Genomic DNA, 24,622 nt, shown 5'->3' with positions numbered 1-24,622 from the left:
GAAATTTGGATTATGAAAGATCGGTGAGAGAGGGCTTTGGCCTCTCGGATTCCCTTCCGTCTCAAGGCCCAGCCCCAGGAGCTTAGGGTGTGTCTCGTAGTCCGCAGAATATTCTTCCAGCGTTCCCTGAGGAGAGGCTGGATGGGTGGGAGGTACCGGAGAGGGAGCGGAAGTTGAGCTTGTTCTAGTTCCACCCATCTGGGGCGAGCTGTGCTTGTTTGCCAGGCGTGGATGTGTGCTAACTGCGCCGCTGCCCTATAAGCCTGTAGATCGGGGACCTCCAGGCCTCCAAGCATGGCACTACCAATCATGGTCCTGAGGGGGAGCCTGGCCTTCTTGCCCCTCCATATAAACTTTGACATTTTCCTCTGTAGGTCTCGTAGAGGGAGGAGCAGGCATAGAGGGATCTCGGAATCAAGCTCATTTTGGTAGCTGTCATCCGGCCCATTAATGAGATTTCTTGCGTGGTCCAGCGCTTCAGGTCTCCCTCTAGTTCACGAAATAATCTTCGAAAGTTCACCTGGTAGGTGTCCTTCGGGTTCGCTGGAATGTGAACTCCCAGATAAGGGATGGGCTGATCCCGCCACTTAATTGGGCACAGTCTAGTCAGCGCCTCCTTTTCCTCCGATCGGAGGCCGACTCCCAGGGCCACTGATTTGGCAAAGTTGACAGTGAAGCTGGTGACATCCCCAAAGTTCTTTATTTCGGCTAGGGCATGCTTCGCTGAGGTGCTAGCTTCTGAGAGCATTAACAGTACATCGTCCGCGTATAGGGCAATTTTATGTTGAGATGGGCCCACCTGCGGGCCCTTGATAAGTTCATTCTGCCTGATTCTCTGGGCGAAGGGCTCCATTGTGAGGGCGAAGAGAAGGGGAGATAGCAGACAGCCTTGTATTGTCCCACAGGACATGGGGATCGGTGCTGAGAGGGCGCCATTGATCCTCAGGATGGTGTTGGGGGCCTTATAATTGGCTAGGACCATGGACCGGAACGTCGGGCCGAAACCAAAAGCTTCTAGGGTGCATTCCATGAATGACCAGTCAACTCTGTCGAAGGCTTTGGTTGCATCCAGGGTCATTAGGGCGAGATCCTGGGAGTTTCGGTGGGAAATGTCTATCAGGTTCAGGGTCCGCCGGATATTGTCCCCCCCCAGATCGATGGAGGATGAAGCCCGTGGTCGGAGTGGATAATGTCCGGGAGTATGAGTGATAGCCGATTAGCCAGGATCTTATACAGGTTGGCGTCAATATTCAGTAAGGCAATGGGTCTGTACGAAGCTGGATCTCTCGGGTCCTTCCCTGGCTTAGGAAGGAGGACCGTCATAGACTCTTGCATTGAGGGGGGGTCACAGAACCCGACCCCTTAAATGAATTGAAAAGAGATACCATGTGGGGGATGAGTTGGGGTTTGAATATTTTATAAAACCTTGGAGAGAACCCATGTGGGCCCGGGGCCCGCAATTTGAGAGCCTTGATAGCTTCGTTGACCTCGTCGCCGGTTATTGGAGCCTCCAGCTGCCCTCGTGTGGAGTCGGGGAGGTGTGGCAGGGCGGCCTTTCACAAGTATGCTTTTTGTTTGGATCGATCATTTGGATGTGCCGTCATGACCTGGGTTAGGTGGTCCGTAGCTAATTGTAGTTTCATCAGCTCCGAGAAGTGAGTCACTCCCTATGGGTGTCGGAGCCATGCAATGGTGTTGGTGTGTCTCGTCTTGGCCAGCTTGGCCACCAGAATCTTGTTAGCCTTGTTGTTTTTGGCGTAATAGAATTGTCTGGTCTTAGCCAATAGCTGTGCAGTATGCTGAGGGTAGTGGGCCTCCAATTTCTTTCGGGCTGATCGGAGAGCTTGTTGAGATCTGGGGGACCAGCCACTTTTCTTTTGGGCTTCCTCAGCTGACCGCAGGTCTTCCTCCAGGGCTGCCGGATGTGTCTCCGGTCTCGGTGGAATGCGACCCCTTGGGCCATCAGAGCTCCCCTAACCACAGCTTTCATCGCATCCCAGTGGTTAGCAGGGGAGGTATCTGAGACTGGGTTCCCCTCAAAGAAGTTCCTGATGGTGGCAGCAATTTTGTCCCCGATTGACATGTCGGGAAGGATTGGGTCGTACAGCGCCCATCTGCGTGGGGCGTTAGCGTTGGGGCTCTGGATGCGAAGTTCCAGTACTATCGGAGCATGGTCCGATAAAATCCGTGGGCCTATGGACACCTCATTGGTGAAAGCGAGAGTTTGGGGGGGGGGGGACAGGAGGAGGTCAATTCTGGAGAGTGTCCGATGGACGAAGGAGGAGTAGTCTTTCTCAGTGGGGTGAAGCACCTGCCACGTATCCACCACCTCCAGGGTGCTGAAGAGGCGCAGGAGGCTGATGGCCTGTGCGAAATCGCCAGGGGGAGGGGGGTGGTGTCTTGTCTCTGGTGGGGTCTGGTACCCCATTGAAATCCCCTCCTATTTTTTTAGCAGGGCTGTTTTTTTGCTCATAACAGCATACCTCCATACTTTCTTTGTGTTAGCAATTAGAGAGGAAAGAGGCACAGTTTAATAGAATGAAAAACCCCAGATAAAAGCATTTCTTGAAAGGTGAAATTTAGTCAAAATAGGTGCTAACCGCATTTCAAGGCTAAACAGAACCATGACTGTGGTACTTCCTGTTGCATTCGGCGCATTTATGCTTCGTTTTTCTTTTGATGATGCGGGTCAGTGAGTACAGCACCGCAGCAAAGGGAGAATTGGGTTGAATTATATTAAATAGGTAAACATAAAAACCTTCAAGTACCATTGTATGTCAAAAACGTGCATGTCCTCCAAGAACACGTGATTATTGTATGCAAGTTCCCTTTTTCAGGTGCAGCTCCTAGTCAAGTTTCCCCATTTTCTTCAGTTTTGGTTGGTTGCTCTCCAATCAGCTGCAGAACCTTTAGGCACCCCTTAGCCATTCTAATCATCCACATCACGTTCATGATGTCCAACAAAACACTGGAGATGATCCAGGCACACTGAGCACCATGACCCAGTTTGTGGAAGGCTTCAGTCCCGAAGGTGGAATAGACTCGCCAATAATACACAGGCATGACCGATATCCTCACGATGAAGAAGGCAACAGTCATCAATACCCCGTTAACGATGTTTGACTTGGAGGATTTTGCATAACCCAGAACTTCAAGGAACCATCAGTACATAGTAGCAAGCATAGAGAGCTGCCAAATGATGAGTTATAAAATATTTATCACCAATCGCCTTCCAGTAGCAAACAATAAGCAACAAATCTGAAATGAGGTAGCCGGAGGTCACAGCAACGTTCAGTTTCACCAGGAAGGGGTCCCCCCAGACAGGATCAGTATTCACTGCATCATCAAACCATAGAATATACAGACAGAAGCACCCAACCACCAAAGCATGAAATGTAGACACAGTCCTGGAGTTCCATTCAATCTTCTGCTTAGAGTTGAGCTTGTTAAAACCAGCTGTTAAACGTGCCGAAAACCAAGAACTGACAATATAGAACAGAAGCTGAAACACTGCAAAGCTGGTTATCGAAATGCCAATGGTCTCTGATATAACACTCTCTCCATATCCGAGAGAAGAAAACTACATTATTTAACAAGATTTGGGGTAAATTTCTGCTATTATATTAGACCAGTTCATTGATTGTTTTGTGACTCCTGCGGGGGAGGGGGTTTTTCAGCGGCATATAGTTTTGTTTGCTTTGTTGTCATTACTTTATGATGTAATTTTGTGTACATATTATTTCTATGTTGTGGTATTCTTGAAAATAAATAATTAAAAAAAAAAAAAAGAAATGCCAATGGTCAGCTTGCTGAAGGCAGGCATGGTTCAGGAAAATTGTGCTCCAGAAACAGCGCTTCTTCCTTTGGCTCCTCCGCTCACTCAGTGCCTCCGTCTGTTCGCTCCTTAGCCAGGACATCCACTGAACTGAGGTCCGCCTACAGAGATGCGCAGCCCAGGAACATGCTGTGTGAGGCGGCGGCGGCAGCAGACAGTCACCGCGCTCTTCCCAGCGCCTGCTCCCATCAGCTGCCGCAGTGTGAGCAAGTGACAGGGATGCTTGGCTCGACGCTTGCTGCTATAGAGAGAGGGAGCCCTGGCAGGGGGCCCCAGCACAGCGGTTCCCGGGCCGGGGGATCCCCTCCTATTATTGTTTGGCCTTCTGCAAAGCCTGAGAGGGAGGAGCCCAATGTGTCATAAAAGGTTGCCTGCCCCGAGTTGGGTGCATATACAGTTACAAAGATGTAGAGGTCCCCTAGCAGGAGGCATTTGACGGCCACGAAGAGGCCCACTGGGCACTTCATGGAGTCCAAAATCTGGGGATGTAGGTCCTTCCGGAACAAGATCACCGTGCCTCCCTTCTTGGTGTCTCCCGAGGCAAAAAAACTGGCGTGGATAGGCGCTGGATCGAAGATGACCAAAATCAGCCGGGAGGAGATGAGTTTCCTGGAGTAGCGCCACCCCGGCCTCCTCATCTTGTAGTTTCTGAAGGATCGATTTACGCTTGGGGGGTGGAGGGGAAGAGTTAAGCCCATTAACGTCTGACGCTCCAGGGTCGGTGATCTGGGTACTCCCTGCTCTCGGGAAATGCCAGGCTGTCCATTAGTTGCCATCATAGGGGTGAGTTGGAAGCGACCTGTCAGATTGTTATGAATTGTTGTGTAAGATATGCCATAATCAATTATCTGGGAAATTTACGACTGAAGGAAAAAAACTGAGACCATAGTGATCAAGTGTTAGATAAATAGTCATTGGATTACCTGCTTAATCAACTTTGAAACAAATAGTCCTTAATGGTGCAAGGGTAAAATTATAGGGGCAATGAGTAATGAACTCTTAATGTTTTATCATTTTGTATTCTTTCATGTTACATTTTATTAGTGTTAATTAACTCTTGTTTTAAATGTTTGTATAACTATGTTGTAAGGTCGAGATTTATCTAAGCCAAACCAACAATAATAATAAAAAATAAATAAAAGGCATCTATTAGAAATACAATGCATAAAGAAACAGAGCCAACTATGTCGCGGACTTGTATACCCTCAACTATCCATTTAAAAGGTGGAAAGGCAGACAAAGTCTTCTTACTGCCGTAGAGCTATAACGAGTAAACGTAAGGTATCCTACCGGCTATTAAGTCTAATGAAAAGCCAACTCAAATTTGAAACAATTTGGAAGAGCAGGAAAGCATGAATGGCTCCAAACTATTTAACTGAGAGCAATCATGGCTAGGATTTATGACAATTGCCATATGCGAATAAATGGGGAATATACATACTAATGTCATAAAAATGTATGTCCAACAACCGCATTCAAGGGTCAATAATACCTAGGAAACAGCAAAATTGTTAATGCACCCATAAGGCCAATCCTGGACATTGTATTACACACACAAACATGCAGAGAAGGACACCCCACTTGAGGATAATACAGGGAGTTAACTGTGTGCAAGTATATGCATGTATTGGGGCTATGCTGACGAGTTGCTAGATACGTGTCGCAGCTTGATCTATATCTAGAGCACACGTGGTGGTGCTATACATTGGCAAGCAAGAGCGATTCCTCCCTTTTATCCCAATGAAAGTTGATGGGGTAAATGTGGGCTGAGATAGATCATGCAGGTAACCCCGGGGACAGCCTGCGCAATCCCCCCTCAGATTTTCTTTTTATAAAACATGAGTTTAATTCTCTTCGTTTCAATAAAAGAACAGAACATCAAAGACCAGCAAAAACATGTATTAAAGTGATGCTTCATTTATCAAATCATTTCTCAAAGTATCCACAAATGAAACCGGGAAAATAAGTGTTTTTTTAATGACTCCTACCGCCTCGCACTGTGCTCTGTGCTATTTGCTTTCCAAATCATTGATGGATGGCTATGTACAATGTTGTTGTTTTCTTAAGTTGAAAGCTTAAGGTTGTTTGAAGTGGAAGCACCAGCTAGCTATCTTGTCAAGATTATCCCCATCTGGTATTTAATATACTTTCATTTGCAAATATCTCCATGTGCCTAAAAGTATAACATAAGCGGAAATATTTACATTGCCACTTTTGTATGTTGCCCCTAAACTGTGCACATTGTACACCCCCTTCTTATTTTTAGCCAGATATTTTATTGTTAGCAGGCCCTTTCAAAACAGGAGACTCGATTACAGCGTGCTTAGGAGAATACACTGTGTTTCATACTAAAAAAAAAAAAAACACAAGCCATCAAAAACCTTCATTTCAGATCAAAATCTGATAAAAAATAAACTTACACGCACAGACTGACTCTTATCTGACGAGTCCCAAAGCAGTGACTGACCGTCAATTCGATGTTGCCGGTGTCCCACAAATGTGTGTACCGTTGGCAAGTTATTGGACTAACAGAACTAACTTACTTGAGGAAACTCCCTTAACTATCTGCTGGAGGAGCAGGTAATATATGAAAGGATAAGCGATTGCATGTACTGCTTTGAACCACACTCACATTTCCAAATAGCCGCTTCAGAGCACTTTGTGGAAAGGGATGGAGGGAGAGAAATAGACTAAACATGCTTACAGCAGACTAAGGTGGGTTCAGGGCCAGTGTGATCCATACATGGTACATCCTAGAGACATTCTCAAGACGAAGAAAAGGTGGCCAATTCACCCCAATCATGTGTAGCTAGATAGGTAGGATACCAGTCGATTACAGGAGGCTGACATTAGGCTTCTGTTAGAGATATCGGCATGTAAAATCTCCAAAGTAGGTACAGGTCCTCTAGGAAGGCCTTTGCGTACAAAGGAAGCGAGATTCTCATAAGCAGCCAACCAAGTAGTGTGATCTGAACTTTTGTGACCAAGGAGCCTGACCACGTAGTTTGGGTACTTTGCTGTTTTTCCATAAACTCTGTTGTGCGAGTCAATGCCAGAGAGAATTACTCCGAGGACAATGGCGATCCGGTGAGGAAGCAAGAGAAAGGCAGATCTAGCCGAGGCAGTGGAAGATGATGTTTCTATTAACGTTATTTACCTGGAGGTTTACAGTGCCCAGGTTCAAAGATAACCACGAGGTTGCAAACCAGGGCTGAAGGCATTTTAAACGGCAGCATTGCATGGTCTGTACCTCCAAGTAGTAAGATTTCTGTTTTGGCGCGATTGGTGTGGCGTATTGGCTGACTATACTGTTGAATCATTCTATGTACATTTTCAATAAGCAGGGTGCACAATTTCAAGATGCAAACTACTAGGCACACAGAAAATGAGCCCGCTGTATTTTGTCTATGAAGGGCAGTGTAATTACAAGCGCTCATGCACCAAAAACTCTACAATACTGAGTAACTGTAGACCTAGCACCCTTTATGACCATCACTGGAAATGAGTTTAATTGGTGTAGCAATGTGTGTGTTAAACTAGTTGGTGAAGGAGGAGATGGAGAATTTGCACAGTTTATTCACATCATCAAAATTGGACCTTTCCCATATCTCTTTGTGCCTTAGTCGCCATATGTGACACAATTGGGAGTGCATAAAACAAGGATTATAAAACTAGGCTATTGTGTTTGCGTGGGAGTGCAGGAGTCGAAGTTCAGATTTCATGAGCAGGAGCTAAAACCAGTGTCTGGGTATCAGCATCACCTAGTAGGCAGGTGCGACCCCCTAAAGAACAAGGACATAGTACATAGTGTCCTGCACATCTAACTTATGCGAGATGAAAACTTTTAGTCCATTATATTCAGCCCAGGCTTTAAATGCTTCTTTATACACATTCCGAAACACAGAAAGTCAACGTCACTTAGTTATGTTTATATGGCACCAGTTGGCCTTTGAAGACAAACATAGCTTTTCGTGCCAGGCTAACCAAGCTCCTCAGAAGTAGGAGCTAAAGCGATCCCAGCAATATCAAACCCTGACATACAGACGCACAAAAGTCACACAAAATCGATAACATCCATTATGTCATTGCGGTTATGTCATAGCATCTGAAAAACCCCATTCCTCAATGTCATGATGTCACACCAAGAGGATAGATAATGGACAATGGAAAGTTATAACTTTTTCCATAGAAGCCATACACACAGTATTACCACTTGCAAGTGCACAAACTAAAGGGCAACAGCTTAACAGTGTACGTGTACACATCTTGTTTCAGAACTAATTTTAAATATGCAAAGTCATTGAATTATTCACACTAAACCAGAAAGTTGGGGCCAGCAAGAATCTTCCAGTGGAGACTTAACCCTAGATCTTGGGGAAGCACACCAACACACACAATGTTGAAAGACTTCATACCGAACACACCCAACACTACGCCCACCACTATGCACCGAAGCAAACATATTGAAAAAACAATACAAACACACTTCGCCCTTACATCACTACATCGCCAAGACTACTACACTCCCACAACACATACTTACCGACAGCCCTCATACACCCACCATCACCACATGTTCCTACACGTACCCTTGCAAGAATCAAAACAGGCTGTACCATTCGCAATCCGCACTGTTGGAGTTGGCAACATTTTTAGGTCCACACCAAGAGGGTGTGAAAAGTGCCACCGTAGTCATTAGCTCTCTAGGTCTGGTCCATTTAAAATGAGAAAATGCCCATATGTATGGCCTCGGTGCACATTGTAACGGTCATCCAAATGTGCAACACAAATTACATTTGTGTTAAACAGACCACTCCACAGAACATACTCCACTAAATACGTTATCTCCTACTAACACCCCTCACCGATATAGCAGGTGCAAATACTAAATGGAAAAAGTCACGGCACACTCGACAGGCAAGACAGCTGCCATAAACCTGTGGACTTGATAGCTAAGGTTCCACAAGTAAAAACAGATGAAGCATTGTGTAATATATGGTATTTACTCCCTACAATGATTCAACTACATTGCTGTGCGTACAGTATATTTGGAGACGTTAATGCAAATCCTGCAGAAGAACACCTTGCAGCAAAAGAAAAATAAATTTGACAGGAATTCAGTGACTTTACAGAGTTAAACAATGTGAAAATTCATCCTCTGCAATATGTTTATACATAAATATTGCTAAACAATGAAATTTGCTGAAGTCTAATTCTGCCAAAATAAAGTAGATAATAGTATGCTGCCTACCACTGAAACATCATGTATGAGCTACAAGAAAGAGGTGTACTGTGAACTTATTGTAAATTGTCCATTGTGAAATAGGATATCAGCAACTCCACACCGAAATCCTCTCTCACTGCTCCGACTGTTCTTTCAAGTAGTGCTCCAGAAAAGATTTTGGAGGTGCGAGTATTTTACTTCCTATTTTTAATCTTTAAGAGATTTCTAGAGCATAAAAAATAGTTTTCTCCTTTGCAAGAAAGTAAAAAGTATGTGACATCCAGCTGACGTGTGTGAGTTAAAACTGTATGGAAATCATTATCATCGTCAACTTTCTGCATAAGACATAAAAGCAGGTTTCTCTCACAATTAACAAAATGAAGCACATGGTGCAGTGGCACAAACACTCTCTCAAATGGAACACATGAGCACTAACACTCATTCCCTTGCTTGTAAAGAAAGGGGCACAACAGCAGTATAAGCTTTGTAACGCTTCGCTCACACAGAGTAGGAATCGTGCAGGCTTCACCCACACAAACAGAAAAGACGAATCAGGGCAACCCCAATACTAGCTTTAATCATGTAGAACAGGTGGAGCAGATATGGGCAAGGTGTAAAGCAAGGGTAGAAGACACCCACCCAGAAAACAGAGCAGGAATGTGTCTACGCAGTAGAAGCTCCTCTCTTATAAAAAGGTGTAACATAGCCTTCAGTAGGGCACACCACCTCATATATAGAAAAGGCATATCATGGATCTCAGTATATCCTTTTTACCTCACCTGGACCAGGAACGTTGTGAGTCTCCAATACAAGATTAGCACACTAGGAAATGATACATTGTGGGTCACAACAGTATAAGTTCCACTTGCATGGAGAAGGAACTGCATGGGATAGAGCAGTGCGAGCACACCTACACAGAAGAGGTAAATTAAGGGCCTCACCACAGCACTGCAAGCTACACTCGCGTATACCTGGAACATGATAGGCCTCAGCAGTCCAAATTACTGTCACAAAGAACATGCCCAGCATGTGCCTCACTGATCCAGCAGTGCCACAGCAGTGGGAGCTCACTGATCCGGCAGTGCCACAGCAGTGGGAGAACCCACATAGAACAAACAGGAACAATTAATTGCCTCAGCAGTGCAAGATCCTCCAAATTAGAATATAACATTGCAAGCGACTAGTCAAATATGTAGGTTACCTGGAATCAGAAACGTTTTGCATATTAGGAATTTAGTAAACCATAATTAGAAGCCTATCTGTGTAAGTTAGCCTTACTTTGCTTTAGCCCAACGGTGTCAGTCAACCGTATCTAGCATTTAGCCTTACTTAATGTGAAAGTTAGCCTAATTTTGCAATTAGCCCTTCTGCGTTTGTCATCCATATCTTGCAATTAGTCTTTTTTGTGTAAATTAGCCTTCTCTTGCATCTAAGCCTTCTTGTCTAAGTTAGACACATTTTGCAGTTAGACTTTCTGTGTAAGGTAGCCTTACCTTACATTGCCCCTTCTGCGTTAGTCAGACATATCTTGCAGTTAGCCTACTTCTGTGTCAGTCAACCATATCGAACAGTTAGCCATATCGTGCAAAGTAGCCAGTCTCTGCATCAAGTCTAATTCTACAAGGTAGCCATACTTTGCATGCAGCCATTTGAGCCTTCCATCTAGTACTCCCTCCTGCTCTCAACCTAGTCCTCAACCATGCCAAATAATTCCAAGGTCAGAGGTGCACTCTGGCGCATCGGGAACCAGAAGCCTACCTCTCCCCCCATTCCTCCTATCCCTCCAGCAGTACCCCCCTCCGACCTTGACACATTAGTTTGCCCCCCCTCCCGCATTGCGAGACCTCTTCCCTCAGCACAACCCGCACTGCCTCGGCCAAAGCTCACCGGCCCCCATCCGCTGACCCCCCACCCTTTCCCACACACTCCTGGCACATGCCCGCAGTCCCAGGACCATTCTTCCACAGCTGCCCCCACTCACCTGGCCAGCAAAAATTTGAGAAAAATGTGACAGCCCAATCAAAGAAATACACTGATGATGAAGCAATCCTAGACCCCCCCTCCATTCTGGGTTCCGTCCCGGCTTTGGGACAGAGTTTGCATTGACTGTAGTATGGGATGATCTGTTGCCAGTGGCAGACCAGGGGGATCTCTCCCTGTTGGTTCTGTTGGAGCTCTCTGCAGCCTTTGACATGGTGGATCACAGTATCCTACTCAAAAGACTCAGAGATTGTAAACATCTCAGATCAAGCAGGCAAATGGTTCGCCACTTTTCTTTCTGAGAGACAGCAACGGGTCACAACAAGTTGTTTTGTCTCTACGCCTATGTCCCAGGGTTGTGGAGTCCCACAGGGGTCGTCACTCTCTCCCCCGTTTAATCTTTATTTACATCCTTTGATGGATCTGCTCAGAACACAAAGTCAATTTCCACTCCTATGCAGACGACACCCAAGTCTTTTTAAAACCTAGGAAGGTGGAAGAGACTTTTCAGACACTTGATAATTGTTTGGCTGAGGTGAAGACCTGGATGTTCACCAATTGGCTACTGTTGAACGCCAATAAAACTGAGGTTGCGTTACTCGGCCCTACCCACGGACAGCCTCACCTCCTTTTTGCATCAAAAATAAAAAATCTCAGATGTATCTGGCAAGAAGATTTAGGATGTACAGCTCAGGTGAGCGCTAATGTACAGTAGTTTTTTTTATTTTTTGAGCCTGCTCTGTCAGGATCTCCCCTTTATTCAGGAAATGCATATCACAGCAGTGGTCGGGGCAATGGTAAACTCCTGCTTAGACTATTGCAACAGGCTTTTGGCAGGTATACCATCTACCCAAATATATTGCATGCAATGGCTCAAAATGCCACAGTTCCGACTGATTTTTAAAGTCAGTAAATCCTCCCCAATCGCTAACCATCATCGATCTTTACACTGGCATTCGGTCAAGGACCGGTTAGATTTTAAAAAGGTTATGTCTTGTTTACAAAAGTGTAAACAAGCAAGCTCCTTCATATCTAGCTATGAAAATCCAACGGTACTGTGTAATGCGGCACTAACATTCCAGTGACAAGCGGTTATTGGAAATTCCACGGGTCAAGCTTAAATCCAAAGGTGAACGCAGATTTAGCGTCTACGGCCCTAAACTTTGGAATAGCTTATGGTTTGAAATTCTGTCTCAGAATACACCATACAAGTTACAGCTTTGAAAACTTATTTATTCAAGTAGCTCTAGGTCAGACCTAGTGCCACAGTATTCCTTTTTTGGGCATTTATCTAGCTGTACGTTATTCTGTGAGCCCTTTTCATCCTGGGGCCACAGGTCCTGCTGCCCGCATTTTCTATCTAATTTGCATCCAGATACAATTGAGTTAGTCAGGAGTGTGTTACAAGTACCTTAATTTAAAACAAATGTAAAAATAAATGTTTTTCTTAAAACCTAGCCCCTCGACTCCACCTCCTACCCCACACCTAGACCCCTCCGCAACCTTCTTCATTATCTCACTCTCTCCCGACATCCCTGCCACCCCAGCTTCATTCACCTCTTTCCACCCCTGCCACCACCTCCATCCACTCCCTCTCTCTTGGCCCAATCTCCCCCGCCTAGGCACTCAACCATCACTTCACTAAGCGCAGCCTGCTCAGCCTTGGCCAAAACGCAGGACTCTGCAAACACCACCCATACCCCTACCCACACATCTTTGGTAGCCCCCCATTGACCTAAGTGCAGAAGACTTTCTAAACACAGCCGCCACCTGTCACACTCCTCCCCCCTCCTCTGCTCCTGAGACTCCTTCCACCCCCCCCCTCGCCCAACCCGGTCCAGCTGCTTTTCCTCTCCCCTCTTTCTCCCTCGCCTTCTTCCTTCCCCACCCTTGCCCCGACAGGCCGACCCACAGCATTGCCCTCCTTAACACCACCCTACCCCTGCACAGGACATTTCCCCGCTCACCCCCCTCCTGCATCCTCATCTACGCCAGATCAGTCGCCAGAAACAAACATATGATTTATGAGCTCATCTGTGAAGAAAACCCAGACATCCTTTTCATCATGAAAACCTTGTTCTCATAGGACTTCCTCCCCTCAGCACACAAGGATTTCCCCCCAGGCTACTCCCTTATCACCCCAAACAGAGCCAGCAGAGCAGGTGGTAGAGCCATCCTCCACAAACCTCACCTCACACCCTTACAGGTCAAGAAACAACCCTGCAATGATAACTGCAAATCCCTGCTAGTTAAATTCCAATCCTCTCCTCTCTCAGTCAGCTTCCTCCACCTTTACAGACCCCCCAGGCTATAACAGAACCTTTGCAGACTCCCTGAGTGACTATCGGCCATACTGCTATCTCACCCGACTCACCTTTCTTGGGGATCTAAACATCTGGCTTGACACCCCCGCAAACCCCACGACCATTACCACATTGACAACATGGAAACCCTTAATCTGACCCAACTCACATCAGGTCAAGCCTTAGATGCAGTGTTCAACTCCTCCAACCTAGTCTCCTCCACCCTCACCCATCCCCTCATCTGGACTGATCACTGCCATCCTCTTCTCAGCCCTGACTCCCGTGACCCCTCTGCCTCCTGTGATGAATTCAATGGAGTCATCACGAATTCCCCGGTAATTACCTCCTCCCATGTGGCCAGGGGATGGCAGCCGCTTCCCGATCCTGAGCATGGGGCGGCTATATGAGGGAGGATCAGAAGGGAGGAGACAACTATTGGAGGGATGTCATGACTTCATTGAATGAGACATAATATCCCCCATTTTCCTATGAGCAGGACCCCCTGTTACCCAATACCCTAATGGCCTATTGCCACGTGTCAGTTACCCCCATCCCATAGGGAAAGTAGAAGAACCTTTCCTCCCCAATACCTTCAAATCATTCTCCCAATCTTGGTCTAAAAACAAAGAGCCTCAAGAAAACCTTGTCTAAAAGCTCAAATAAGGCCTTTTTCAATTCCAATATCCCTTCATATAGAGCTGATCCTTCATATGGCATTATTGAGAAAGGCTCTCCAAGAGATATGCATCAGAAACCATCAATGGACTTCAATCTAAATCATAAAAGGTACTGTCAGTGGACTTCAAATCCCACAGCCACCCAAGTACTGAGATTAGGAAGATGAAGGAATTGATGCAGAGCAGCAAGAGTGTCAAGCGTGACCTTTATAAATGTGAACCAAATGGTGAGATGAAGCTCTAGCGAAGGCATGACTTCTCCAGGGAATGCGGACGAAGGCTGGAGGCATGAGCTGGTGTGCAGCAGCTGGAGGTGCGAGACGGTGTGGCGGAGTGAAGGGGCTCGCCGGCAGAGAAGGAAAGAAACATGGTGCTAGCGAGGCGTGACGTGGAGATGCCAGGAGCCACGAGTGGATCCCTGGTCAACCGGCAGCCAAGAAAAGCAGCGTTGTGCTTACCAGGAGCTGAGGAGAAGCCGGCGTGCAGGAGCAGAGCTGCGGGAGAGCCCGGAGAGACGTCAGAACCGCCCACAGTGGGAAGAAAGCAGCAAAGATACGCCGGGCAAGTGCGAGCAAGCGAGAAAACGCTACAGAGAACCGGTGAGTCTGCCAGAACAGAGTGGAGACCCTAAGGAGTTTCAGCGACCGCATCAAAGAGAAATAGAACATTGTAAAATTACAGAAGTGAAATGACAAGAAGATTGTTTTGTCAAGTAGATATCCCAAACCAGGTAGAGAGGTAGAATTTGCTACTTGAGTATAAAGAGGAACTATAAGATATGAAGTCCTGGCAGGGGAGTACACCAAGCCGTTGTGAAAGTCCAAGAAAAGTCCTGGCAGGAGAGTACACCAGGCTAATTGCAAATCTACAAAGAGGGTCGAGCAGATACTGTGTTTGTTGAACACAGAAGGAACTTTTGTTACAGAACGACTGACAAGGTTGAACTGTGTTCATCTAGCAGGATTGTTGTGGGCCAAGCAAGGCATAAAGAACTGTTAGACCCGGTTGAGGGGCCGAGAGCCCTAGCAAGATGGCAAGGGCTAAGGGAGCTCCGATGACGAACTGCATGTGAAGCCGACTCTTACCCCGCTAAAGCGCATCGAACAAAGTAAAAAAGGAGATTGCACAGATCGGAATAGAAGGGGCAGAGATTGCCGAAATCTGCGAACAAATCGTGCAACAGATCCGAAGATAAACGGTGCAGAACAGCGGGCGTCTAGCGCCATGACTGGCAACGGAGCACAAAAAGGCGCGTAAAGGAAAACACTGACACCGAACAGCCAGCCCAGCTCCCTAACAGTGTAACGGGACACCACCCGGCAGGGAAAGGAAGTATAGAGCCCAACGCAGTGGATCCAACAACAGCAGGACCCGCACAGCATAAGAAGCGCCAGAGCTGCAGGGCCGCCTGTGAGAACTGGTTCGGCCACACAAGGGCTGATGCGTTGTCACCCTGGAAACTAGCACCGGAGAAGACTAGGGCCGCCACGAAGTCCCCAGGTGAGCACAACAGGCCCAGCAGAAGTAGCTGCAGGGGGAACCAGAGAAGGAGAGGTGTACGAGCTAGAAAGAGCCAGCCACCCCACCTGCATCACCTCTGGGCGTGGACTCAGAGAAGCAGTGGGAACCCCCGACATGCAAGTAAGTCTAGCACGTAGCGGGGGCACCCATTAGCACCGCAGACACACGACCGCACCGCCAGCGTGGGCATAATCAGCTACCCACAGTCTGGGGAAAACAGAACGCAGCCAATGCACATGCTCTGCATGCAACGGCTTGGACGACTGCAATCATGCTCGCCCCTGCAGGGAGCACACATCCAGAGCACAGCGTTCTAACGGCTAACTGCATAGGACCCAGCACAAAGGGAACACTCTTACTGGCAATAAAGAGCACGGAGGGCCCGACACGCGACTACAGCCTAGCCTGGGGGGGGGTACCAGCTACAAAGAACACTACCTCCTTTGGAGGTCAGATGCACCCCCTAGGAATGGGCCCGACACTGGCACCCCCGCCCACGAGCCCCTTGAGAGCTCAGCAAGAGGAGGGGGTCCAGGACCCGGGCAACAGGACTGGTTCCAGGTCATAGTGAGAAGCAAGACAAGGTGGTAGGAGACCCAACAAGCAAGCACAGACTGCAAGTGGGGGGAAGAGACTACAACAGAGAGCGCCAGCACCCCAACAATTACTGGGGAAACAGGAGGGGGGATATGCCCCCAGATTAGTCGTGAGGGCAAAGAGACCAGGGGGACCATCAAAGGAAAGGAACTAAGTGCACGGCAGCGCCGGCACAAGACAGAGAGCATACCACCCGACCAACAGCAAGGAAGACCCCGCATCCACCCAGCGGCCCCCCTATCCAGAACATGCAAAGTCACCTGACAGCTCAAGCAGAGAGAACCACAGATAATGAGCAGCGCATCAGCACCCGGGAGGAGAACCAGCCACCCATGGAAACCTGGACAGGGTTATACAGAGTTTCAAAGACTTGGTGAGAAGATTGAGGATCAAGAAAACATATCCCGCAGGAATAACCTCAGAATCGTTGGTGTCCAGGAAAACGCTGAAGGAACGGTTTGGAAAAATTCATATATGATCTCCTGCAAAACTCCCTGCACTTAGCCAATGCCAGGAACCTCATTATAGAACGGGCGCACAGAGCTCCAATACCCAAGCCAGCACCAAACTAACGTCTGAAGGTAATCACCTTGCGCCTATTAAACTTTCAACACAAAGTGGCCATCCTAAAGGCATACAGGATAACAACCCCAGTGGGCATCGACAGAACTGAAATACGATTATTCAATGACTACTCGATGGAAGTATCAAGAAGATGTAAAGGCTTTAATCCCATATTTGAAGCACTCAAAACCACAGAACATAGGCACTATCTAAAGTTTCCAGCGGTCTGGTGCATACAGATAGACAGACTATGGCACTCGTTTGAGGACCCGACATCTGCATGGCGTTCCTGCAACAACAGACCATAGTGACGACAGACCTAGACAAAACAACAACAGAGGCAACAAGATCGGATCACCCCCTCTTGCCCCAGCAAAAACACACACAGACAAAGGGGAAGTGGCAAAAAGCAGGCCCAGGGGGTGGGACCCTGATCAAAGGAAGCATACGGGGATGTCCTGAGGATGATCCATCCCTGGAACACCGTTAGTAAAACCACCAGATACCCATCGATAGAACGTAAGCTAGGAAGCGACGCTCCAATTTGCGCAAAGTGAAACGTCAATGAAAGACGAAATAACTAGAAGGAAATCTCCCCGAGATCAAAGGGTAGGGGACAAGAGAAACGCAAAATGGAGCAACCCCCGCCACATGTGTCACCTTCCAACCTACCGGTGCTACCAAGACAAGATATAAGGGAAGGGGAAGCGAACCCACGGTTTACACCCACCAACCCCATATATGGGCTTCTCAGCCTAGTATTGGGTTACGGCCGGTTGGTTGGCCAGCCCAATGTTACCATCATTGGTTCTTCACAGGCCTACGGCTGGGCACGTGTTATGTCATGTTGGGGAAGTTAATTCACAGGTTTAACGTTATGGGGAAGAGGCAAGGGACATGCTCAGTGCAAGCAGAAGTGCCAATGGTCAAAGATGATGTGGATTCTCTGGGACCCGACATCAAGGTAACCTACACAATGTCAAAACTCACATTAGTGACCCTGAACATCCAAGGACTAGGCCACCCCATTAAACGGAAGCGTGTGCTTAATTACATGAGAGATATTAAAGGGGATATTATATTCCTGCAAGAGATCCATCTCAATAAAACTGAAGCTGAAAAATAAGCACGAGGATGGGTGGGCACGGCAGTACACTCACAGAGCCACGGCAAATGGTGGGTATCCATCCTGATACACAAGCAGGTTTTCTTCCAAGTGCAACATATATACAGTGACAGAGAGGGGCGAGTCATACTGGTACAAGGGCAGATACAACGGCACACAATCACCCTACTAAATATATATATGCCCCCACGACAGACATGCTAGCCTTTTTTCACCCGCACATACTCCAATGCGCCCAATATATGCAGAATTATTGAGCGATAGGCAGTGACTTAAACATAGCCCTAGACCCACTTGCAACTGATAGACATATGGGGGACACACGCATGTGAACCGTCATGACTACACACATTATTCCCACCACCACAACAGCTACTCCAGGTTAGACTACTGGCTGACGCCTGCCAACAAAGTATATATGCTATCCGACTGCAACATTATGCCAACCACCATCTCAGATCACGCCCTGGTAACACTGCACCTCTCACTCCCTGACACGACCCGCGAACCCCTGGCATGGTACTTAAACTTGCACGTACTACAACACCCCGACATAGTAGAGCACCTGCGGGACGATATTGAAGTATTCTGGGAAAATAAAGAGCACGGAAGGTTTACCCCATACAGGTGTTGGGATGCGTTTAAGGCCTATTTCAGAGGGCAATGTGTATCACGCTGGGCATAAAAGCAGAAAGTGTGGGGGGGGAGGCTTGACTAACGGAAGAGCTTAAGACGCGCCACAAAGTATCCCGGGACAATCAACTACAACATCAACTACGGAAACTAAGAGCGGAAATCAGGCAACTCACCACAGACAGGGCACAAAAAAAATCATACATGAACTGGACGTAAATATACTACCTGGAGAATGACAGACCTCTACACATGATGGCACTAGCACTAAAAAAACGACAAGCTGCACAAATGATTACAGGCCTCGGGGACAAGGAAAACAACCTAGTACAAATTAACACGAGATTTGCAAAATTCTATCGGGAGCTGTACACAGCAACCGATACATATAACCCCAGGTCATCAAGGCCTTCCTAGACACAGTACCCATTCCCAGAGTATCAGCAGAACAGGTAGACAAACTTTACGCTCACATCACAGTTGCAGAAATAACACGAGCAATCTTATCACTCTCCCACGGAAAGGCCGCCGGCCCCGATGGGATCCAAATCGACCTATAGAAGAACATAGTCAAGGACACTGCCCCGAAACTCGAAGCAGTCTTTAAAGAAGCACTCACCCAGAAACAGCTACCAAAATCAATACTGGCAGCCAATATAGTATTTCATAAGGGCGGGAAGGATCCAGAAGCATGTGGCTCGTATAGGCCGATTTCATTAATTAACTCAGATGCTAAAATGTTGGTGAAATGCCTGGCACAAAGAATAGAAAGCGCCCTCCCGCAACTAATACACAAAGTCCAAACGGGCTTCATTAAGGGCAGGCACTCCAGTGATAACATCTGCAGGCTACTACACATTATATCGGGTGAAAGAGACCGTCAAGACACCATCCTGGCAATAGACGCGGAGAAGGCGTTAGATAAAGTGCAATGGGAATTTATGTTTCGCGTGCTACCAAGATATGGCTTCTCCCCGTGCCTCGTCCATCTAATTAAGCTCCTATACACAGGCCCGACCTCCTCAGTGGTCACTAATGGGGTGGCCGCCACCAAATTCGACCTCCAGTGGGGCACGCGCCAGGACTGCCCGCTATCGCCCCTGCTTTACGCCCTATCCATCGAACCCCTAGCAATTAGGATGCGCACAGACCAGAAATGGGCAGGCATACACCAAGGGACCTAGGAACACTGGTTATCGCCTATGCGGACGACCTAATATATATCAGCAAGACCCCAGCGACCCTACCATATATCAAATCGCTCCTACAAGACATAGGCCCGATGGTGGGTTACTAAATAAAATTGAATAAATTGGAGGTAATGCCCCCAAGAAAGGATGTGCCATGGGACCCAGGCAGGGTTGCACCGTTCACCCTCCAGCTCCATTCCATAAAATACCTAGGGATTTGAATAAGTGCCTCGGTAGCGGAACTGCGCTACCTCAATTACCGGTTGGTCAGACAATGCATAAAGGCGGACTTATACAGGTGCAACATCCTGACACTATCGGTGACCAGGAGGATCAACGCCCTTAAGATTAATTCTTTCCCCAAATTAATCTACATAACCATGATGCTCCCAACCGCCCCAACCTCAAGCATGCTTAAAGAACTGGACATAACCATCATCAAATGTATATGGCGAGGGAAAAAAGCCAGAGTTCGGCTCCCCATATTACAAGTGAGTAAAGCCAACAGGGGACTGGCAGCCCCCTCACTGATTGCCTATTACCAGGCATCTCAAATAAGGTAGATGAAATGATGGCTAAGCGCAAGTGATGACACCAGCATGGAAGTGGCCATGATGGCCCCACTAACACCTGCAGAGATTATGGCCACATCACTGCATAAACTCACGCCGACACTCAAAGCACACCCAATCGTAGGACCAACTATCCTACAGCGGCATCGACTACAGGCAGCAGAAGGGGCTCCAACAAAAGTAGCACACCATGGGCCAGGATTATGTCGCTACTAACATATGGGCAAACGCAGACAATCTATAGGAACCAGACAACTAAATGGGCAAAGACACGGGTAATGGATATCACAGAAAATGGGTCATTGGTAGGTTTCCGAGAATCACAACACATTCTAGGACTGGATGGGACGGGGGGGTGACTGGCTGTGCTACCACACCATTGAGGCTACGATACTAAAGCACACAACTGCAGAATCCTGCCAGCTGCCTCCCGTGCAATGCAAGAAGGAAATGGAACAAAACCTAGAAACCTTTCCATGGTGTCACACATTCTACTCTACGTCGATCCCTGATAGCAAAGGTAGAACACAAGCACAAGCCACACTATGGGCGGAAGACCTAGGGATTTCAATCAGCAGTCCAGACATGCTCACCTACTTCCAGGCCATTCCGGCAGTCTCCGTCTGCCTTAAAAACTGAGAGATAAAGTACAAAATCCTCCGCAGACTCTACAATACCGCAGTCAAACTCTATAAAATGGGTCTCCAACCCTCAGCACTGCGCTGGAGAGGCTGCAAGGGCATAGGGTCAATGGGACACATACTCTGGTCATGCCCCGCATTAACTCCCTACTGGCGTAGAGTCCATCGACAACTCACAGACATTGATGGGACAGACATAGCCTTCACCACCAACACAAAGCTCCTGGACGAAGACGGGACAGACTGGCATGTGGACGCGCAACACGGAAGCTCATAAGCCTCATACCAATTACTGCACTTAAACTTCTAGTCTCGCACTGGAAGGCACCAACTCCACCTTCCCACAATGAGTGGGTCACCACCCTCTCCAAGACGTGGAGACTTGAGAGGGCCGCCTTCAAACGACAATCAAGGCTCAATCCAGCGAGGGGGGGCCGATACAGGGAATTATTAGACCTGTACATCTAGCAGGAAAGGGTTCACCCAATGACGATAACATAACAAAGGGTACAACAACCGGACAGATCTATACGGGACAGCGGACGGTACACATGTACAGCGATCAATATCGGAGCAAGTCTTGGGAAAGGGGGGGGGAATTACATTACAGTGGCCGTTTGGACTATGTTAGTAAGGCGATGCCGAACTCACATGCAATGGTTTTCTTTTCTTGGTTACAATGCATATGACTACCTGCAAATCCAGAAGCACCTAGAGGAAAATGAACTCCTAGGACTTAAGCAATCAGGCCTCAGACCCAAACATGGAATTGAGACAGCCCTCCTAGATCTAAAGATCCAAATGGACGAGGCGAAGGAAAAAGGTAAGCTAGCATTCCTCTAACTCCTCGACTTATCTGCAGCCTTCGACCTCGTCAACCACCAAATTCTCACCAAGCATCTTAAAGGAGCGGCAGCATTCGCCACCAATGCATCCGACTGGGTTAAATCCTTCTTATCAAATGGGACCACCAGATTCTTCGCCCCTTCGGCCTCAGCAGATCCCACACCGATACGCTGTGGTGTCCCTCAGGGATCCTGTGCGTCGCCCACACTATACAATATATTTACGAAGTTACTCTTTGACCGCCTGGACAACTTGGGTGTCATCTGCACAAACTATGCAGATGACACAAGTCCTCATCCCACTCACTGGCTGTTACGACCATGACTCCAAACTGCTAAACAACATTTACAGTGAAATCCAAGCCTGGGTGGCCACCAACAGTCTATGCCTCAATGACGACAAGACAGAGTTAATGATCGTGGGCACTCAGGCGCGTCTGAACAAACTCGACACCAGATACACTTCTTTCATCATTGATGGTAATAAAATCAACGTCTCTAAAGAGATAAAAACATTGGGGGTCTAACTCGATTCAACACTCCCTCTTAAAAAACAGGTCAGTAGTGTGGTGTCTGCCACGGCCTACACCAATAAACTGATCTACAGTTGTAAATCTTATCTATCTATAAGCAGCTGTCTAACGCTTTATCTAAACTTGACTACTGCAACACATTATTCCTTGGTTCCTCTGAACACAATCTAAATAGACTTCAGGTACTCCAAAATAACTCACTGAAAGCAACACTTAGTCTCCCTAGATCCTGCCCCATATCCACTCACAGACACAACACCAACCAGATGCCCATCCGCGATAGAATCACACTACGCACCCTGGCCATCACGCACAAAGGCCTCACAAACTCAGCCCCTAAATATCTGGCGGACAAAATTTGTAAACACCAGCCCACACGCACCACCAGATCTTCTCTCTCCTACAGCCTGGTGGTACCAAGCTTTAACCTAACAACAGCCGGAGGAGCCAGCTTCCCTGTCCAACCTGCCAAACGATGGAACTCCATCCCCATCCCTCTTAGACAGGAACCCTCCTTCCTCACTTTCAAAGCCAAAATAAAAAACTGGCTGAGCAACATGCCTCATCACTAAGACATCAACATATTTCCTGATCACTATGTTACTGTTCTTCATCTTTTGTTCAGCTTGAATTATGCACATTATCACCTATTATCTGACCCACCTGTAACCTGGGTTTCACTTACTGCCATTTGATTGTAATTTGCCTGCCTAACATGTATGTAACCTCTAAGTTTTCAAGCGCCCAGTTACCTTAGGGTTTGGTGTGCAATACAAATAATAAACAAATACAAAAAATCAGCCAAAGAGTGCAATAAGGGGTATGTTTTGCCCACAGATGGGTGGAAATGGGAGGATAAGCCTATTGATTTAACTTATAGATGGGCGTAAATGGGTGGAACACATAGGACCAAACAACAGATATCCATCTTCATATGCCAAACTGCATTGAAAAGCATTACAAAAACCTGCATCCAAAGCCTCTATTTCAAGCTCTCATGTTAAAGCTCTTATTTTAATGAAAATGGTTTTAAAAACGTGTTCGCAAAGAGCTGGCTTAAATGCCACAGACTGTGTGTGTGTCTACGCCTGGCTGCTATGTGTGCAACAAGTGCTTGAGCTGACCTGTTACTATACTTGGCTCCGTAGAAAGAAAAAAAACGCTTTTCTTGGACCTTGAAACTTAAAGCACATGGTTTAAAAAGCAAATGAACTAGTGGTAGCGTTCCAATGATTTATAGTACACTTCCACCTCTGGTCAGTGGTGCTTTATCACGCTACTCGTTTTCAGGGTTGCTCGTGGTTACAAGACCGAAACGAGGCAATTTCACACTCACCCTTTGCAGCTCGCGCTCCCTAGCGGTACGCTTGGCATCCCTTTTATCGGAAATACTCTTCTCGCTTTCAAACCTCGCTCCAAACGCAGCCATGTTTGTGCGGTAGTGCTGATCTGATATTAGAGGAACGGACCTAAGACGTCGCTATCATCACAGCTCCGCTCCACACTCTGTAGCAGAGCCTTGGTTATTTCCGTCAATTGCGCCCTGTGGCAGCAGGTCTCACGACTGGCTGGGCCCTATTGGTCCAAAGAGCGAGCATTCCCATTGGTTCTTGCTCGCCGAGCCGGCCTGGAAGTGACGAGCTGAGGGCGGATGCAAAGCAAGTTAACTACAGATTCCAAGTAGGGAAATTCAAGCCTAGCTATACAGCTGGCGAAAAGGGAGCTCGCCGTCTCTCTTGGAGTCGTTTCGGCAATTAAGTTTGGGGATAGGGTGACCATCGTCACTGTTTTTCCCGTACAGTTATTTTTCATACCCCGTCAGTTACACGAACCCACGGCCATTCTGTGAAGAATCTAGCGAATTTACTGATTGCGCCACGAGACTGGTTAATGCACGGACACAACAAAGCCTATAATAACGATCAAAGCTTTTCTTTTCAACGTGCTTATTGTCACGGCTGTGTCTGCAGTTTACATGCAGGAGAACTGCTGGAAAATGTTTATTTTAATGGGCTATCCGATGAAGCAGTATTTTTAAAGGAATGAGAGGTCAATTATTTATTTAGTTGACCATCACCCCCATTAATTTACATGCAGTTTTGCAGGCAAAGGAGAAACTGCTCGTGTTTTCCACGTGAAAGCAGCATTTTGTATGGAAATAGGAATTTTTTTATAGTGGCTTATATGCATGAAAGCAGTATTTCAAAAGGAATGAAAGGGGAGGTCAATTATTTATTTGTTGGCATAGGCATCCATATTAAAGGATAGTTCCGGGACTTTTTTTTTATTGTCCCTACGGGTCGGCCATGTGTTTGTAAGCATAAATCGGTAGATCGTAGGAAACTTTCCTATGGACCTTACCCGACTTTTCGCCCATTATC

General features: G+C 47.1%; 1 protein-coding gene and 1 pseudogene across 1 annotated transcript in view; both read right to left on the bottom strand.

Moving 5' to 3' along the window:
* CWF19L2 (CWF19 like cell cycle control factor 2) overlaps positions 1 to 23,757 on the bottom strand; it is a 2,067,169-nt gene extending 2,043,412 nt beyond the window's left edge. The window contains exon 1 of the mRNA XM_069640682.1: positions 23,578 to 23,757. Within this exon, the coding sequence (XP_069496783.1) occupies positions 23,578 to 23,670 (93 nt within the window). The 5' untranslated portion in view covers positions 23,671 to 23,757. The remainder of the gene's footprint in view (positions 1 to 23,577) is intronic.
* Positions 2,462 to 4,473, bottom strand: LOC138528812 (TLC domain-containing protein 4-B-like; annotated as a pseudogene).
* Positions 23,758 to 24,622: the final 865 nt, after the last annotated feature.

Source organism: Ambystoma mexicanum, chromosome 7q, assembly GCF_040938575.1.
Source record: "Ambystoma mexicanum isolate Mex_15411 chromosome 7q, UKY_AmexF1_1, whole genome shotgun sequence".
Lineage (NCBI taxonomy): Eukaryota > Metazoa > Chordata > Amphibia > Caudata > Ambystomatidae > Ambystoma > Ambystoma mexicanum.
Note: the sequence above shows the minus strand (reverse complement) of the source record. Positions and strands in the feature narration are given on the sequence as shown.